The 14,126-nt window shown below is 46.3% G+C and overlaps 1 protein-coding gene across 3 annotated transcripts in view; it reads right to left on the bottom strand.

Moving 5' to 3' along the window:
* The window catches only part of LOC310775484 (ATP-citrate synthase-like), a 64,180-nt gene that overhangs the window by 20,559 nt on the left and 29,495 nt on the right, over nucleotides 1-14,126 (bottom strand). For 2 of the 3 annotated variants that reach the window (XM_083635637.1, XM_083635638.1), the window contains exons 6-13: nucleotides 10,611-10,690; nucleotides 9,392-9,522; nucleotides 7,589-7,707; nucleotides 6,991-7,127; nucleotides 6,218-6,279; nucleotides 3,763-3,880; nucleotides 2,893-3,047; nucleotides 1,755-1,848 (exon numbers count right to left, since the gene is read on the bottom strand). In XM_083635637.1, the coding sequence (XP_083491763.1) occupies nucleotides 1,755-1,848; nucleotides 2,893-3,047; nucleotides 3,763-3,880; nucleotides 6,218-6,279; nucleotides 6,991-7,127; nucleotides 7,589-7,707; nucleotides 9,392-9,522; nucleotides 10,611-10,690 (896 nt within the window). Of the gene's footprint in view, nucleotides 1-1,420; nucleotides 1,478-1,754; nucleotides 1,849-2,892; nucleotides 3,048-3,762; nucleotides 3,881-6,217; nucleotides 6,280-6,990; nucleotides 7,128-7,588; nucleotides 7,708-9,391; nucleotides 9,523-10,610; nucleotides 10,691-14,126 lie in introns of all 3 variants that reach the window. The other variant, XM_083635636.1, reaches the window with a different exon arrangement.

The raw sequence follows: 14,126 nt of genomic DNA, 5'->3' as shown, positions 1-14,126 counted from the left end.
TCTGTCTGACCCACTGAGTCTGACGGTCTGACCACAGACTGTAGAAAGAGATGTAATGCAGGATATAGCCAAGCGAATGTGTTTGGATGGAAGTTTGACGCTAGGCCAATCAGAGGCAGAGAGGGGCGGGTTATGCCTTCGCATAGCCTTCGCATCATCCAAAAAAAAATATCGCGTCCGGACTGGTCGCTGCACTAGCGCCTCCTCTGGTCGGACGGGGTGGAAGGGAACTGGCGGGAATAGCGTGATCCTCCCACGTGCTACGTCCTGCTAGTGAAGCTCCCCGCTGTCAGGTGAAAAGAAGCGGCTGGCAACTGCACATGTCTTGGAGGAAGCAAGGTGCTAGGTGCAAGGTACGGCTCTCCTCAGAGGGTGGAGCAGCGACCGGGGCAGCAGGGGGAAATTGGCCAAGTACGATTGGGGTGAAAATGGAGGAAAATCAGAAAAAAAAGTTAAACAATATAGTGTTGCTTGTAACATGTATATGCTCACCTATTAATAAGATAAAAAAAAGTAGCCTACAAATGGCGAATAAAAATACTAATAAATGAATAAAAATAATTTAGGCTAAGCCCAGTACAGGCAAGAACACTTGCAACTATTTTGGCTGAACAAAAAAAAAAAGATAGAAAACAGTTTTGACGGTATTGATGTGGGGATTTCTAAGTACCCCGGTATGGTAATACCTTAATACGCCCAAGCCTAGTAGCCATTTGAACGAAGAATCCGTAGAGACACTGAGGTGATGCAGAAACGCAGGTGTCAAAGCCACACACACACACACTCCTCTCTACTAAGATTAGGCGGCTCGAGGGCAAGAAGAAAAGGGACAAACCAATGTGGAGTGCAGGGTTGCAGAGCTAGGTGTGTGGGCGTGGCTACAGGGTTGCAGAGCTAGGTGTGTGGGCGTGGCTACAGGGTTGCAGAGCTAGGTGTGTGGGCGTGGCTACAGGGTTGCAGAGCTAGGTGTGTGGGCGTGGCTACAGGGTTGCAGAGCTAGGTGTGTGGGCGTGGCTACAGGGTTGCAGAGCTCGGTGTGGGCGTGGCTACAGGGTTGCAGAGCTAGGTGTGGGCGTGGCTACAGGGTTGCAGAGCTAGGTGTGGGCGTGGCTACAGGGTTGCAGAGCTAGGTGTGGGCGTGGCTACAGGGTTGCAGAGCTAGGTGTGGGCGTGGCTACAGGGTTGCAGCACTAGGTGTGTGGGCGTGGCTACAGGGTTGCAGAGCTAGGTGTGTGGGCGTGGCTACAGGGTTGCAGCGCTAGGTGTGTGGGCGTGGCTACAGGGTTGCAGAGCTAGGTGTGGGCATGGCTACAGGGTTGCAGAGCTAGGTGTGGGCGTGGCTACAGGGTTGCAGAGCTAGGTGTGGGCGTGGCTACAGGGTTGCAGAGCTAGGTGTGGGCGTGGCACACCCACCACTCACCTTTCCAATCCCCTGTGAGCACATTCTTCAGGGGCCACAGTACAGAGTGAAGAGAGTCTTTAGGGAGAGATAAGCGTGAAAAAGATGGAGGGCGAGGGGACCGAGTGCGTGGCCAAACAAGTGGAAGAGGGAGAAATAGAAAGAAAATTAAAAATGCAGAATAGCAGTGACGGCAATGGAGGGGGGGGGGGAGGAGGAGGGAGAGAAATACAGAAAGCAAGGATACGAGGAATAAAGAAGCAGACAGCAAGGGAGAAGTGTAGGAGTAAGTTAATGCATGGAGTTGGACTGATAAGAAGCAGTGGAGAGAGGAGAGTCCCGGTGCGTTAGTTACCTGCGGGAAGACCTGCTTTAGACTTTTTGGCTGGAGCGGCATCAATGGCTGCCTTATGTTCAGAGAAGGAGGCCGTCCTCGTGGTCGCTGGAGTCTGGTACACAGAAGAGAGAAGTACAAGCCTTGCATTGTTCACAGCCCAGCAGAAGAAAAGGAGAAAAGGCAGAGAGACTAACTATTGTGTCTCCATCTAGAAGTTGTGCAGCTGCAACTTTGACCAAGATATGAGGTTTCATATCTCCAACATATATAGTATCTGAAGGGGGCCTGAGTCAATAGAGCCAAAGAGTGTGGAAACCCTGGAAAGCCTGTAGGCTAAATAATACTACAAACATTACAGAACACACTGGACAGACAAACAAGAGTGCTGCTGGGAGTGACAGCGAGGCAATCAGGAACACAGCCTCTGGTTTAAAAACTAAAGACTGTGCTTACTAGGTTTACATGAGCTTATGCCAGTGTTTGCCGACACCAGTTTGTCTAATTGTAATATTGAAAAAATGTTAAAAAATAATAATAATAAAAAAATAAAAATTCATTAACAGTCCAACCACCCTTCTAAGCTGGCAGTTTATGCAGTGTGGGGAAACATGACCCAAAGTACCATAATTCCCTAGCATGTATGTATAGCATGTATGTATAGCATGTATGTATAGCATGTATGTATAGCATGTATGCTAAATGGTGATCATTTTAGTGTCATTTTCCTTCAGTAATTCCAGTTGCGTTGAATGATAATGAAAGGGCACCACTGGGGAGTGCAGGTGAGCTTTTGCTGGAGGCTGGATGTTCATTAACACTGGTGCAAAAATGTAAAATAGTCCACCAAAGTTAAATAATGCTGCAGTTTACACAGCCTTTATGAATATGGCAATAGTTTCCAAAGAGAACACATCTAGTTGAAATGGAGGCCCATCTCTAATGAAGTAGTGGTCTCAGTCCAAACATGAACATAAAAAGGAAAAACGCCATAATATTAAATAATATAATAACTAGCTGCAAAGTCTTTCCAGTGCTTGAAACTGTGTGAGTCTGAACATCATGTATATAACTGAATTATATTACAATAAGATGGGGGATGCACTTCAGTATGCAATGCTTTTGCAAAATGTAAAACATGTCATTGTATTGAAAATACCATAGCATTGGTGCTGGCGTTGAGGAGGAAGTTGGCGGTATGAGCGTCCATGGGAGGCTGGTTGGGGATTGGTCGGTGGCCCATGGCCATGCCTACGATGGCTGTCATATGGGTCTCTGTACCAAACACATGGATGGGGATGCCTGTGGTCTTCCCTGCAGGAAAAGAAATACACCCAGGAGTTTGGCAAATGGCTCAATTTAAGAACATCCCCCTGACAGTTCATATTCCCTCCACCCACCAAGAATGGAGGTAGCATCAAAGCTTCAATTATTGTCGTTAAAATGCTATAAATCCTTGTGCATTAGCTGTCAAAATATACATTTTGTATATTTCTGTCACACACATTTCAATAACACCCGCTCAGATGACCAGAGAGTATGTCTGGTGTGTTTTTGTTTTAAGAGGGCTCCCCTGTCAGTAAGACATGGTGGGGAGGGGAATATCAGGCGCTGACAGGGTTCTGTGCAGCTTCGACTTGGAGCCTTGCTGCCGACTAGCGGCGACAGTGAGACTGTGCATACTCGAACGTAATATTCGAACGTAACTCGGCGCGTTGGCTGCGGTACACCTCTAAAACACTAGGTGGCTTGTGGTACACTCATGTCCATTACATATGACGCTATCGTGTTGTTTACCAAGAACTTGCAATCATGTTGGTGGGGAATGCGTTGCTAGATGAGGGACAAGCACTGTTAAATGAGGAAATGCCATTTCCTCATTCCTCACAACAAGTACGTCAGCGGATATTTGCGCGGCCCAAGGCAACAGCCAATCACAGCTCTCGTGCGCTCGACTCATATTTTCGAGCTGCGCACAGTCGGCGCTGGCGATTTCGCGTAAGCATAAAACCAGTTTAACATTACTCACCCACTTCCCCCATCACTCTCAGGCCCTCCTGGTAGTTGGGGCCTCCGCGCCGAACAAAGATGGTGACCTCGTGCTCCTTCAGAGGACCCTGGTAGTCTTTGATGGCCCTGACAATGCCCTGAGGAGAGAGAGAGAGAGAGAGATGCAGGTCAGCTATGTGCAGCTTTGGGGGAAGGGGTGACAAGGTTCATACCATTTACTGGAGCAATGAACGTTTACATTGCAGGATAAGCTGATGGGGACTTCACGGAGGCAACCGTCCTCGGCGCAGGTTCACGCCTCCATGTCGTCCATTCATTTCTGATAATGGACACCTCGTCATGCATTAACCCTTACATATTGCCCAGTCCTAGCACCAGCACATGGTTCATTACCAGCACCATATTGGTATTAAAATTATGTTGTCTATTGTCTGTCGATTATCTTCTGCTTTGGCCTGTGTAGACAATAGATCGTTTTACTGCCAATCAAAATCTAGTTAACACTTACCTAGCTTTTGTGTGTGATCTGGCCAAATTGCATTCATACACTTTACAAATAGCTTGATTACCTACTGAGAGACCAATGTGTTTTAGCAGTTCCTATATCAGGTCTATAGAGGGCCTGCCTGGAATTGAGCTCTGGCAGCTCTGCCATTCATAAACAGACTACCCTTAAATCACAAAGACAATACTGTATTTTTAAATAGCTTTTCAAAGCTTTTGAATTTGTTTTCCTTTAGGTGAAACTAGTAATTGATTCATTATTAATCACACTCTGGGGCCCTGCGACAGAGGAAGAGTTGGTAAGTAATATCATTAGCAGGTGGGTTATTATTAGTGTGTCATCTTACTGAAAGGACTTTGCATTTGACTTTACAAACTATGAGTGCGTTTACATGCACACCAATAAACTGTTTATTAGCGGATTTCTGAGTTACCTGATTATTCAAGTGGTCATGTAAACAGCATAAACCGATAAGCTTTATCCGTTTATGGTCATAAACGGGTTATGAATAAATCGATAAACACACCTAGGTTTCTGGGCAATAATCGGTCTTCTCTCTGCATGTATCCAGCATAACCGGGTTTCTTTCGGGTTTATATATCTGCGCATGTACGACTTGCAGGAGAGAGAAGCACAGGAGCGCGTGAGAGGCAGGGAGAGACGCGCTGCACTCACTGGCCCCTCGGCTCTCCTCCCGGTTCTCTCACCGGCTCTGCTCTGCTCTCTCTCCCCGCACAGAGCCGGTGTCCCTGTAACGGCACCGCTGCTGCACTGCACTATGTTGAAATGTGGATATTCTATAGGAGAGGACGAATATTTGTCTCGGATTGCAAATAGAATGACGTAGCCTACAGACAACAGAGTCGTTCAAAACACAACACACACATAACGTTAAAATCCATGACAAATTCTGTCCGTTTTCTGACAGGTAGGCTACAGTACCTGGAGGTACGGTGGTGCAGTGGTAAGCACTATCGCCTCACAGCTCGAAGGTCGTGGTTTCGATTCCCACCTGGGGACGAGGTGAACGCTGAAGGAATGCGTGCCCGTCCGCATGTCCTCGAGTGCCCACCGCCCGGGTGGGGTCGGCAAAAGGGCCTTTCTGTGTGGAGTTTGCATGTTCTCCCCGTGCCTCCCGGGGGTTTCCTTCATATAGGAACCCCCTTCACAAAAACATGCCACATCCTGGTTGCTAATGTGGTTCCTCCTCTGATCGTTAAGGGCGCCTGTTCAGAGGGAGGGGAACTGGTTGGAATAGCGTGATCCTCCCACGTGCTATGTCCTACCGGTGAAGCTTCCTCTGTCAGGTGAAAAGAAGCGGCTGGCTGACTGCCCATGTCTCGGAGGAAGCATGGAGCCAGTCTCGGCTCTCCCTAGATCGGCAGAGGATGGAGTAGCAACCAGGATTGAGAAATCAAATGAGCACTAATGGGGGATAAAATGGGATAAAAAAAAATCGGGGAAAATAAATATATATATATAAAAAAAAAAAAAAACTATTTCAATTCAACACACGTTGTGGGTCATGAACATTTGACGTGCTTAAGTCACCTCACCTGCCTGCCTCTGTGCTGTGTGCTCGGTAAAGTTGGAAATATTATTGACAGATGCACTTCCAAAGTGACGCCTATTCCAATTTTAGTAAAGTAGACAAGATACACAACCTAATTTTCACCTAAACCATCCTCTGCGCTGGACAAATAAATTAGGAAAATGTGATTTTGCATTTTGCAACTATATTCTGTTGTTTTATTCCGGAATTAATGCCGCCTTTCTGGAGAGAAATCTGACTAATTGACTGAATCATGTAAACCCGGGTTTCTCCTATTGTCGGATTATTAAAGTGCATGTAAACGCAGAAATCAGATTATTGCCATAAACTGATTATTCCCAGTTATCAGTTTATTGGTGTGCGTGTAAACACACTCAATGTCTCAGATCAAGTAAGTGTTGGTAGCGTATCTCTCACCTTGAATGTAGCTGCTACATTGGTGAAGTTGGCGATACTTCCTCCAATGATGAGCACCTTCCCTGTAGAGAAGTCGGCATGTTGAGAGACACGTCTGTGGCTGTAACTTGATGCCTCAGTAACAGTTTGGTGAGCAGCCATGAAGTCTATTTCTGGCAACATACACATACTCAAAAGTGGCCTTGTGAAATACTCAAGGAGATCGAGCAATGATAAACACGATTTAAAAACACGATTTCAGACGGCAGCCCGTCTTTATTGTCACACGAACACTACAACACATGCATGAACACACTACAACACATGCATGCGGCCACTACACACACTCATGCTGACGGTGGCCGGTGAAATATGTCCTCTGCATTTGACCCATCCGGGCATGTCCTTTCCTCCAGGGGGCAGGCCAGGAGCAGTGGTCGCTATTTCTTTCCATCGCCCGGGGACCATCATTGGACCATCATTGGACCAAATTCAGATGTTGTCGTCACTGGTCGGATGACGAACTTCTGCATGTTTTTAGTGGGGGGTTATGTACGGAGGAACCCCCTGGGGGGTACGGGGAGAACATGCAAACTCCACATGCAAACTCCATGATGGTAAGCCACATGGGAGAGGTGTGAGCAAACACCCATTGCCATGTTTAAAGCAATATTATGACCAAAGTCTGTAAGAAATGTTATAAATTATTTAACCAGTCCAATCAAAACTGTCAGGACTGGCAGTCCATGATTGTCAAAGCCCCTGGAGAAGTGGGTTGTTGTAGCCATACTCACCTTCATGGTGCTTCTCACGGGTCATGAGGGACAGGATGGTTTTTGCGTAGTCGTAGGTCTGCTGCTCGCTGGGCGCTCCAGAGTACTCGCCATAGTTGGCGAGCTCATCCACCCCACCCAGGTCACAGATGGTGTCACTGCAGCAGAGGACAGACGGACAATCAAATACTGCGTCCTGATTCTTTTAAATACATCAACTTCCTGCATCTTAAAACTAGAAATAACCGCCTTGCGGTTGTACGCCTCCACCAACAAGTCAAGTTGCCAGTCTACAGTCTTTTTATTTATAAGCTAACCCTGGCTTGCAAAGACCAAACATAAGTGTAATAAAATCTGGACAAACATATATGTAGACTAGCTTCTCATATATGCACGATTTCATTTCAAATGTTGTGCAAAAAGTCTGTAAACTGCATCAAAGTGTATCTGGATTTTTTGACCACTGTTAAATATCTTTGGATCAAGGGAACCAACATAGAGAAGGATGCCTCGCATCTCAAATTGTGAGTGCAACAAGTGGCGAAGAAGGTTAAAACAGCCCCTCCTTATGCAAAGCCAATTTGAAAAAATAAACTGCCCTCAGGTGTCTGCTTCCTACCTGTAGACCACTGAGGCTCCTCCTCCAGCCACCATGGTCCAGATCCGGCCGCGAGGGTTCAGCAGGGTCAGCTTCAGACTGGCACCACTCTTGGCATCCAGGTCGGCTATGTAGGCCTCCTACAGTGGACACACAACATGAGTGCTACATTGGGGTCCACGCAGGAGGTAGAGCGTGGACGCACGGCTTTAGCTCAGGAGGTAGAGCGTGGACGCACAGACCAGGAGGACTGAAGCTACGTGTGCACCAAAGTTGCTGAATGAGGTGAGGTGAATGTGATTAACACATTGAGTGCCAGCGACGCCATATGGCGTCATTAGAAATTTACCGTAGGCTGCCAGCGACGCCAAATGGCGTCAATAACTCGAAATTGTTTTTTTGACGGGGGGGGTGTCGATCTATGCTTCTTACATCGCCTCTTACAATATGAGAGCTATTGAATGTGTCTAACCTATTTTACAGAACCCTTAGGTGGCGACAGCGCACTCCAGATGAGAGAAAGTGGAGTAAAACACACAGAAGAAGTCGTTGGGGAAAAGGAAATCGCATCGCATCCGTCCGTATGCAGCTGCTTCATTGAAGCATAACGTTAGCTGTGCCCCTGCAGCAGCCGATCTGCTGTCACAATTGAGCACCTCCGTGTCCGCTGCAACAGCCCATTCGCATGATCAGCCGTGGATTTGTTATTATTCTCAACTGGAAGCATGGGAGCTGGTGACAAATACACGCGGTTGTAAAAAAGCTGGATGTAGCGGACTTGTCAGTGCAGAGCAAACGCAGGCAGCAGAAAGCCCCAGAGACACTCCCAGAAGGAGGAGTGTGCAGTTGAGGGGGTGGGGGGGGGGGCACGCAGAGCACGCAGAGCAGCATACAACACCCAGACAGCAGGACAGGATTAGGAAACGCAAGCTAGAATATCTGATGCCCACCAGCAGTAAATCAAGAACAGCAAGAAGCTGCAACCAGCAGCGCACGCAGGGGCCAGCGCTGCTGGTTGCAGCTAAAAAATAGTATTTGGCCAAACAAAATTCCTTTGTTTTCACTCTTTTATTGAAGGAAATTATTTTTGAGGTGTCATTACATCAGAAAATATTAGCAATGAGTCAATGATGTGCTTGAAATGCTTCCTTTCACAAAAGGCTGAATATCTCAGGTTATAGAAAAAAAGTGGCTGTTTTTGGTCAAATCAAGCTATCTTCTCCGGCTCATAACTAAAGAACGGAAAATGGGATCAATAAACTTTTTTTTGCAGGTGATAGAAGAGAGTCTCATCGTTATTTGTGCGTGTTCAGTGTTTACATAGTAATTATTAAAGAAATTATATGACTGTTTTAAAATGCATTGCGGCCTATGTGGCACAGTACAGCACCTTTTGCCCAAGGGCCGTGGCACTCAAAGTGTTAAGGTTGGGGGTGGTAGTAGAAAGCTACTGGTAAAAAAAAAATATGGACAAGCCTCACCCCCATACATTGTGAAGAGCAACATGACTGGGTCAAATTTAGTTGTGATTTTGTAGCAAATCAACTTTTGACATATTTCAGAATCTTTCCAATTCCAAATAAATCAAACCACAAGATTATTAGGTATGTCGGCACCTGGTGGCAACACAATCTGTTAAATCAAAGTCCAGGAGAAACAATCAACTAAAAAATGACATTCAAAGCGAAGGCACCCTACTCATACATCTTCCTTTAAGGCACCCTACTCATACATCTTCCTTAAAAATGTTTAACGAGTTTGTTTTGAATGTTTTAAAGAGCCTCATTCCTGTCAACAGCCACTACACCCCCCCCCCCCCCTCACCTCCGGGTAGGCTTCTCTGCCAAAGGGTGGGGGGAAGTCCACATCGCCCCATTTGGCCTTGCAAATGTAATCTGCTGTGGCATCGATCTTGGCTGCCATGTCGAGGACGTACACTCCTTCCTGGGTGACCACTGGTAAGAGGGAAGAGGTCATGTTATTCACTCAGCATTTACAGAACATTGGGAACATATTGGCTTGGTAATATATTGGTAACGTGTGTAACGTGTAATGTCATCATCGTGCAGGCACAGGTCAGCAGCCTGAGTCACTTGATCGGCAGGTGGTACACAAAGCATGTCATCACCTGGGAATGTGCCCCTCCCATACTGGCAGGGTTCTGCGCAACCTCCACTTGGCGCCCTGTCGCGGAATGGCGAGACTGTGCATACTCGAACGTAACTCGGCGCGTTGGCTGCGGTACATGTTCAAAACGTTATCGTGTAGTTTACCAAGAACTTGCAATCATGTCGGTGGGGGGACATTTTATTGTTTCCTCCATTTCAAAATTCATTCCGGTGAGCCTGCAGAAGGCTTTGCTAGATGAGGGACAAGCACTGTTAAATGAGGAAATGGCATTTCTCACAACAAGCAGTTGACACCGCAGAGTCACATTTTCGAGGAGCTGCACGGCCCCTCCGCCGAGCTGCGCCGATAGGACGCCCAGCTGCGGCGACCCCCTCGGCGCAGTCAGCACCGGCGATTTCGCTCGAGCATAATTTGCGCTTTACCCTCTGGCCATCAGTTCAGCCTAGCTACTGCCAAAAACACAGGTGGAGGGACTAACTGCTGGCAGAGGGAGGACGACGATTGTTGTCACTCATGATGCCAACACTATTGATGGGGATGGAAGTACTGGTTGTGATGACGACAATGATTTGTCTTATGCTGCTTGCCTGAAACGGCATGGACAACTTGCACTGCTACAAACTGTTTTTATGTAATAATGTTTTTGTTTTTGATATTTGCTACGAAACAAATGAGCTATTGCGACATTTAAATTGAAAACTGAACGAGCCATTACTATCCTCTTAGGGGTTACTTTGAGATGTTCTGTCTCTCTCTCTGGGCTGAGTAATTCTGGTGGTTGTGGTGGTGAATGTTTTGCTTAAATAAAGATGTCAGGACAGTTCCCTACGTGCAGAATTGCTTAGTAACACTTTTGCTTTTGGGAGTTCTGAAAGTTAGAACTCCTCGTCTTAGCTAGCTGGGAAGAACGTACCTAGTGGGTTGATCTCCAAGTAGGTGAAGTAGAGGTCCTCGTACAGGTTGAAGAGGCCCACTATAAAACTGGCCAGGACTCTTTAAAAGAGACAAGATCATGAGATTAAAATGAGTAGACAAAACCAAGACAGCATTTACTTTGTGTTAGGGAAGTGGATGACATGCCTTAAGCTGCGTTCACACCGACCTATTCAAGTTTTTCGCTGGCATTGAGTTTACATACAAAGTCAATGCAAACGAGCGATTGAGCGTATATTCGCCCGGGAGAAGAATCGCTGGGCGTCTGAGCGACAGAGACAGAGCGATAGGGAGAAAATGTGTTCGTCGCCCGAGATGAAATATCCCAACTCGAGCGAAATTACGCTGGCATCAGTCGCTCGCTGTTCAACGCTGATTGGCTGCCGTGTGAGAGTGAGTCAAGGATCACACTGGCTTGGAACAAACCGCTGGTTTATTGTGTGGCAACAAACCGCATTGACAGCTGATTGACAGGCTGACAGCTGACATGAAGTGAAGTCTGTACTACCGGTATGGAGCTCGCGTTAGGAGCACGCTGATAGGCTTAGCTTGTAAACAACTACGGTGGGTCGTAGTGGACAAATATCATGACATTGTGTAACGTTATAGCCCCCAGATGTCCGTCAATTATTGTGCCTGTTGACGAGCGATTTAAACAGAGCGACAGAGCGATTCCAAAGGGTTGAATCGAGCGACAGAGAGAAAAATAAATATCTCGGTGTGAACACAGCTTTACTGGAATACTATGAAAAACAATGAGTGAGAACAGCTTTCCTCACCATCTATTAGGCCTGCACGATATGAGGAAAATCTGCGATGTGATAACATTGTTCAATATTGTGATGATGAGGCTTGCGGTAAATAAACAAAATATTGAAGTATGAATTCTGGAAAATGCATTTTTGCTTGACGGGAAGCGGCCAGTCTATACAAGGCTTTGTCTGAAGGAAGGAACGCATCTCTGTAGTACAAGCCAGTGGCAAAACAAGTGGCCATACGCTCACACAGACAAAGGGGAGGGGAGGGGGGTCGAGAGAGAGAGAGAGAGAGAGAGAGAGAGAGAGAGACTGTTGGCAAAAGAGAGACGAGAGGGGGAGTGACAGTGCACACACACACACACACACACACAGACAGATGAGAGAGAGAGAGAGAGAGAGAGAGAGACTGTCAGCAACACTGAGAAAGCAGAGGGTCAGTGACCTGAGTGAGAGGGGCAGTCCTGGAAACCCACCTCACACACCCAGCACAGCCTAGGTGGGATGAGGCCATGCACGACCTCACACACCCAGCACAGCCTAGGTGGGATGAGGCCATGCACGACCTCACACACCCAGCACAGCCTAGGTGGGATGAGGCCATGCACGACCTCACACACCCAGCACAGCCTAGGTGGGATGAGGCCATGCACGACTGATGCTCCAAACAGCTGCAGGATCCACACGTGAACGCACAGCCAAAACAAAGCACATCTCCGGCCTTCATGTATCACACACCGTCCAGACTAGGTTTGACCTAGTTTCCTGCTCTAGCTGCACCCTGGATGCAGAGGGCACCCGGCCATATCCTTTCATATTGAAGTATGCAGATTAGCTATTAGGGGTGGGAATCACCAGATGCCCATGATACGATACTAAAATGATATTTGAGTCACGATACGATAGTATTGCGATATGCTACTATTGCGATATATTGAATATTGCGATATTTTGATATATTGTCTAACTCCTTTTCCTACCTTTTCCTTGACCTCACCGGAAATGAAACATGCAGTGTTTGTTTTTTTTTGTTTTTTTGCCCCACACGTAGGCTACATTATTAGGCTTCTCTTGGCTCAATACGCCACTGCAGGCACGGACTGCAACATCGGGCGCTTCGGGCAGATGCGCAATTTTTGTTTTTATATCGATACTTGGCGTCCAAATATCGATACAATATTGTCAGGCAAAATATCGCGATACTATGGTGTATCGATTCCCCCCCCCACCCCTATTAGCTATACAGTTCCTATGTCTTTCTGCTTTAATACCGCTAACATAGACCCCAAACAATGAACAGCCTATTCCCACAAGCATGGCTCTCAGCTGTTAGCGACTCAAGCTGACGCTACACACAGCGTGTTAGGGAAGTCTTTGCGATGCGTTTATTGTGTGTTTATTGTGCATGGTCATATTGTAAGGATGATGAAAACAGGATTTATCGTGCAGACCCACCATCTATAAACCATCAGATGTAAATAATGACATCTCATTCTGCCTCATGCCATCCAACAGCATCAGCGTCAACCAGTGTGGTTACCAAGGCAACAGCATCAGCATCAACCAGTGTGGTTACCAAGGCAACAGCATCAGCATCAACCAGTGTGGTTACCAAGGCAACAGCATCAGCATCAACCAGTGTGGTTACCAAGGCAACAGCATCAGAGTCCCCACTGCCAGGCAGAGATGCTCACAAGTCATTTTTTGCAAGTCAAGTCTCAAGTCGCTTATGGATGAGCGGACAATCATCTACTCCTGCATGCTGTCCAGTTGACTGAGAACACTGCATAGAGATATAATATATATCTATATATATCTATAATATCTATCTATCTATATCTATATATCTATCATATATCTATATCTATATCTATATCTATATCTATATATATATCTATATATACAGTATATAAGGTCCGGACTTCAAACATGTACTATATTATCTTTATCCTTTATCTATTAGCATTGATTAGTTGACATTATTATTAGTAATTTCCTTAATGTTAATGCACAAAAAAACAAAAGAAAAAAACTCGTAAATAAATAAATAAATTAAGGAGTGTTCACAAGTACCAAATCTCAAGTCCAAGTCAAGTCTCAAGTCTTTGAGGATGAGTCTCAAGTCAAGTCACTGTGTGCGACTCAAATCCAAGTCTCAAGTCCAAGTCCCCCATCTCTGCTGCCAGGTGCCCAGGACTGTCCAAGTCCCCCATCTCTGCTGCCAGGTGCCCAGGACTGCTACTGTCTATTCACCTTATTCTTTGCCCACACATGGACGCTTCCGCATTACGTCATTTCGTAATAGTATTTCCGTTTTGACTTGCCAAAAACCCCGCAGGCAAAATGGCCGCGCACACTCCCCTCCTAAAGTGGCAAAATTACTCCCCCATAAACTAACATATCTTGGCCAATACGTATGTAACATACAAAATAAAACAACCCGTAATATCTTAATTTTATGTAGAATGGAGAGGACATGTAACTGTTTAGTTAAACTTGCATTCCAGGAATATTGTGCTCTTAAGATGACGTTAGTGGAGTCGAGGCTGTTGCGTCCTGAAACCCACATAGGTTGCGTGCGATTCGAGGCGTAACCTATGTGCGTTTCAGCGTAACCTATGTGCGATTCGAAATAACGCATCCGAGATAGAAACGTTATGAATATAGCCACGTTATAAACAACAAACTAACGCTGGTGATCCGTATGGAAACAGTGTTACTCGAAATGGTTAAAAGTTATA

Source organism: Poromitra crassiceps, assembly GCF_964638095.1.
Source record: "Poromitra crassiceps genome assembly, chromosome: 4".
Classification (NCBI taxonomy): Eukaryota; Metazoa; Chordata; class Actinopteri; order Beryciformes; family Melamphaidae; genus Poromitra; species Poromitra crassiceps.
The sequence above is the reverse complement of the archived record's forward strand: the minus strand, read 5'-3'. Positions and strand labels throughout refer to the sequence as shown.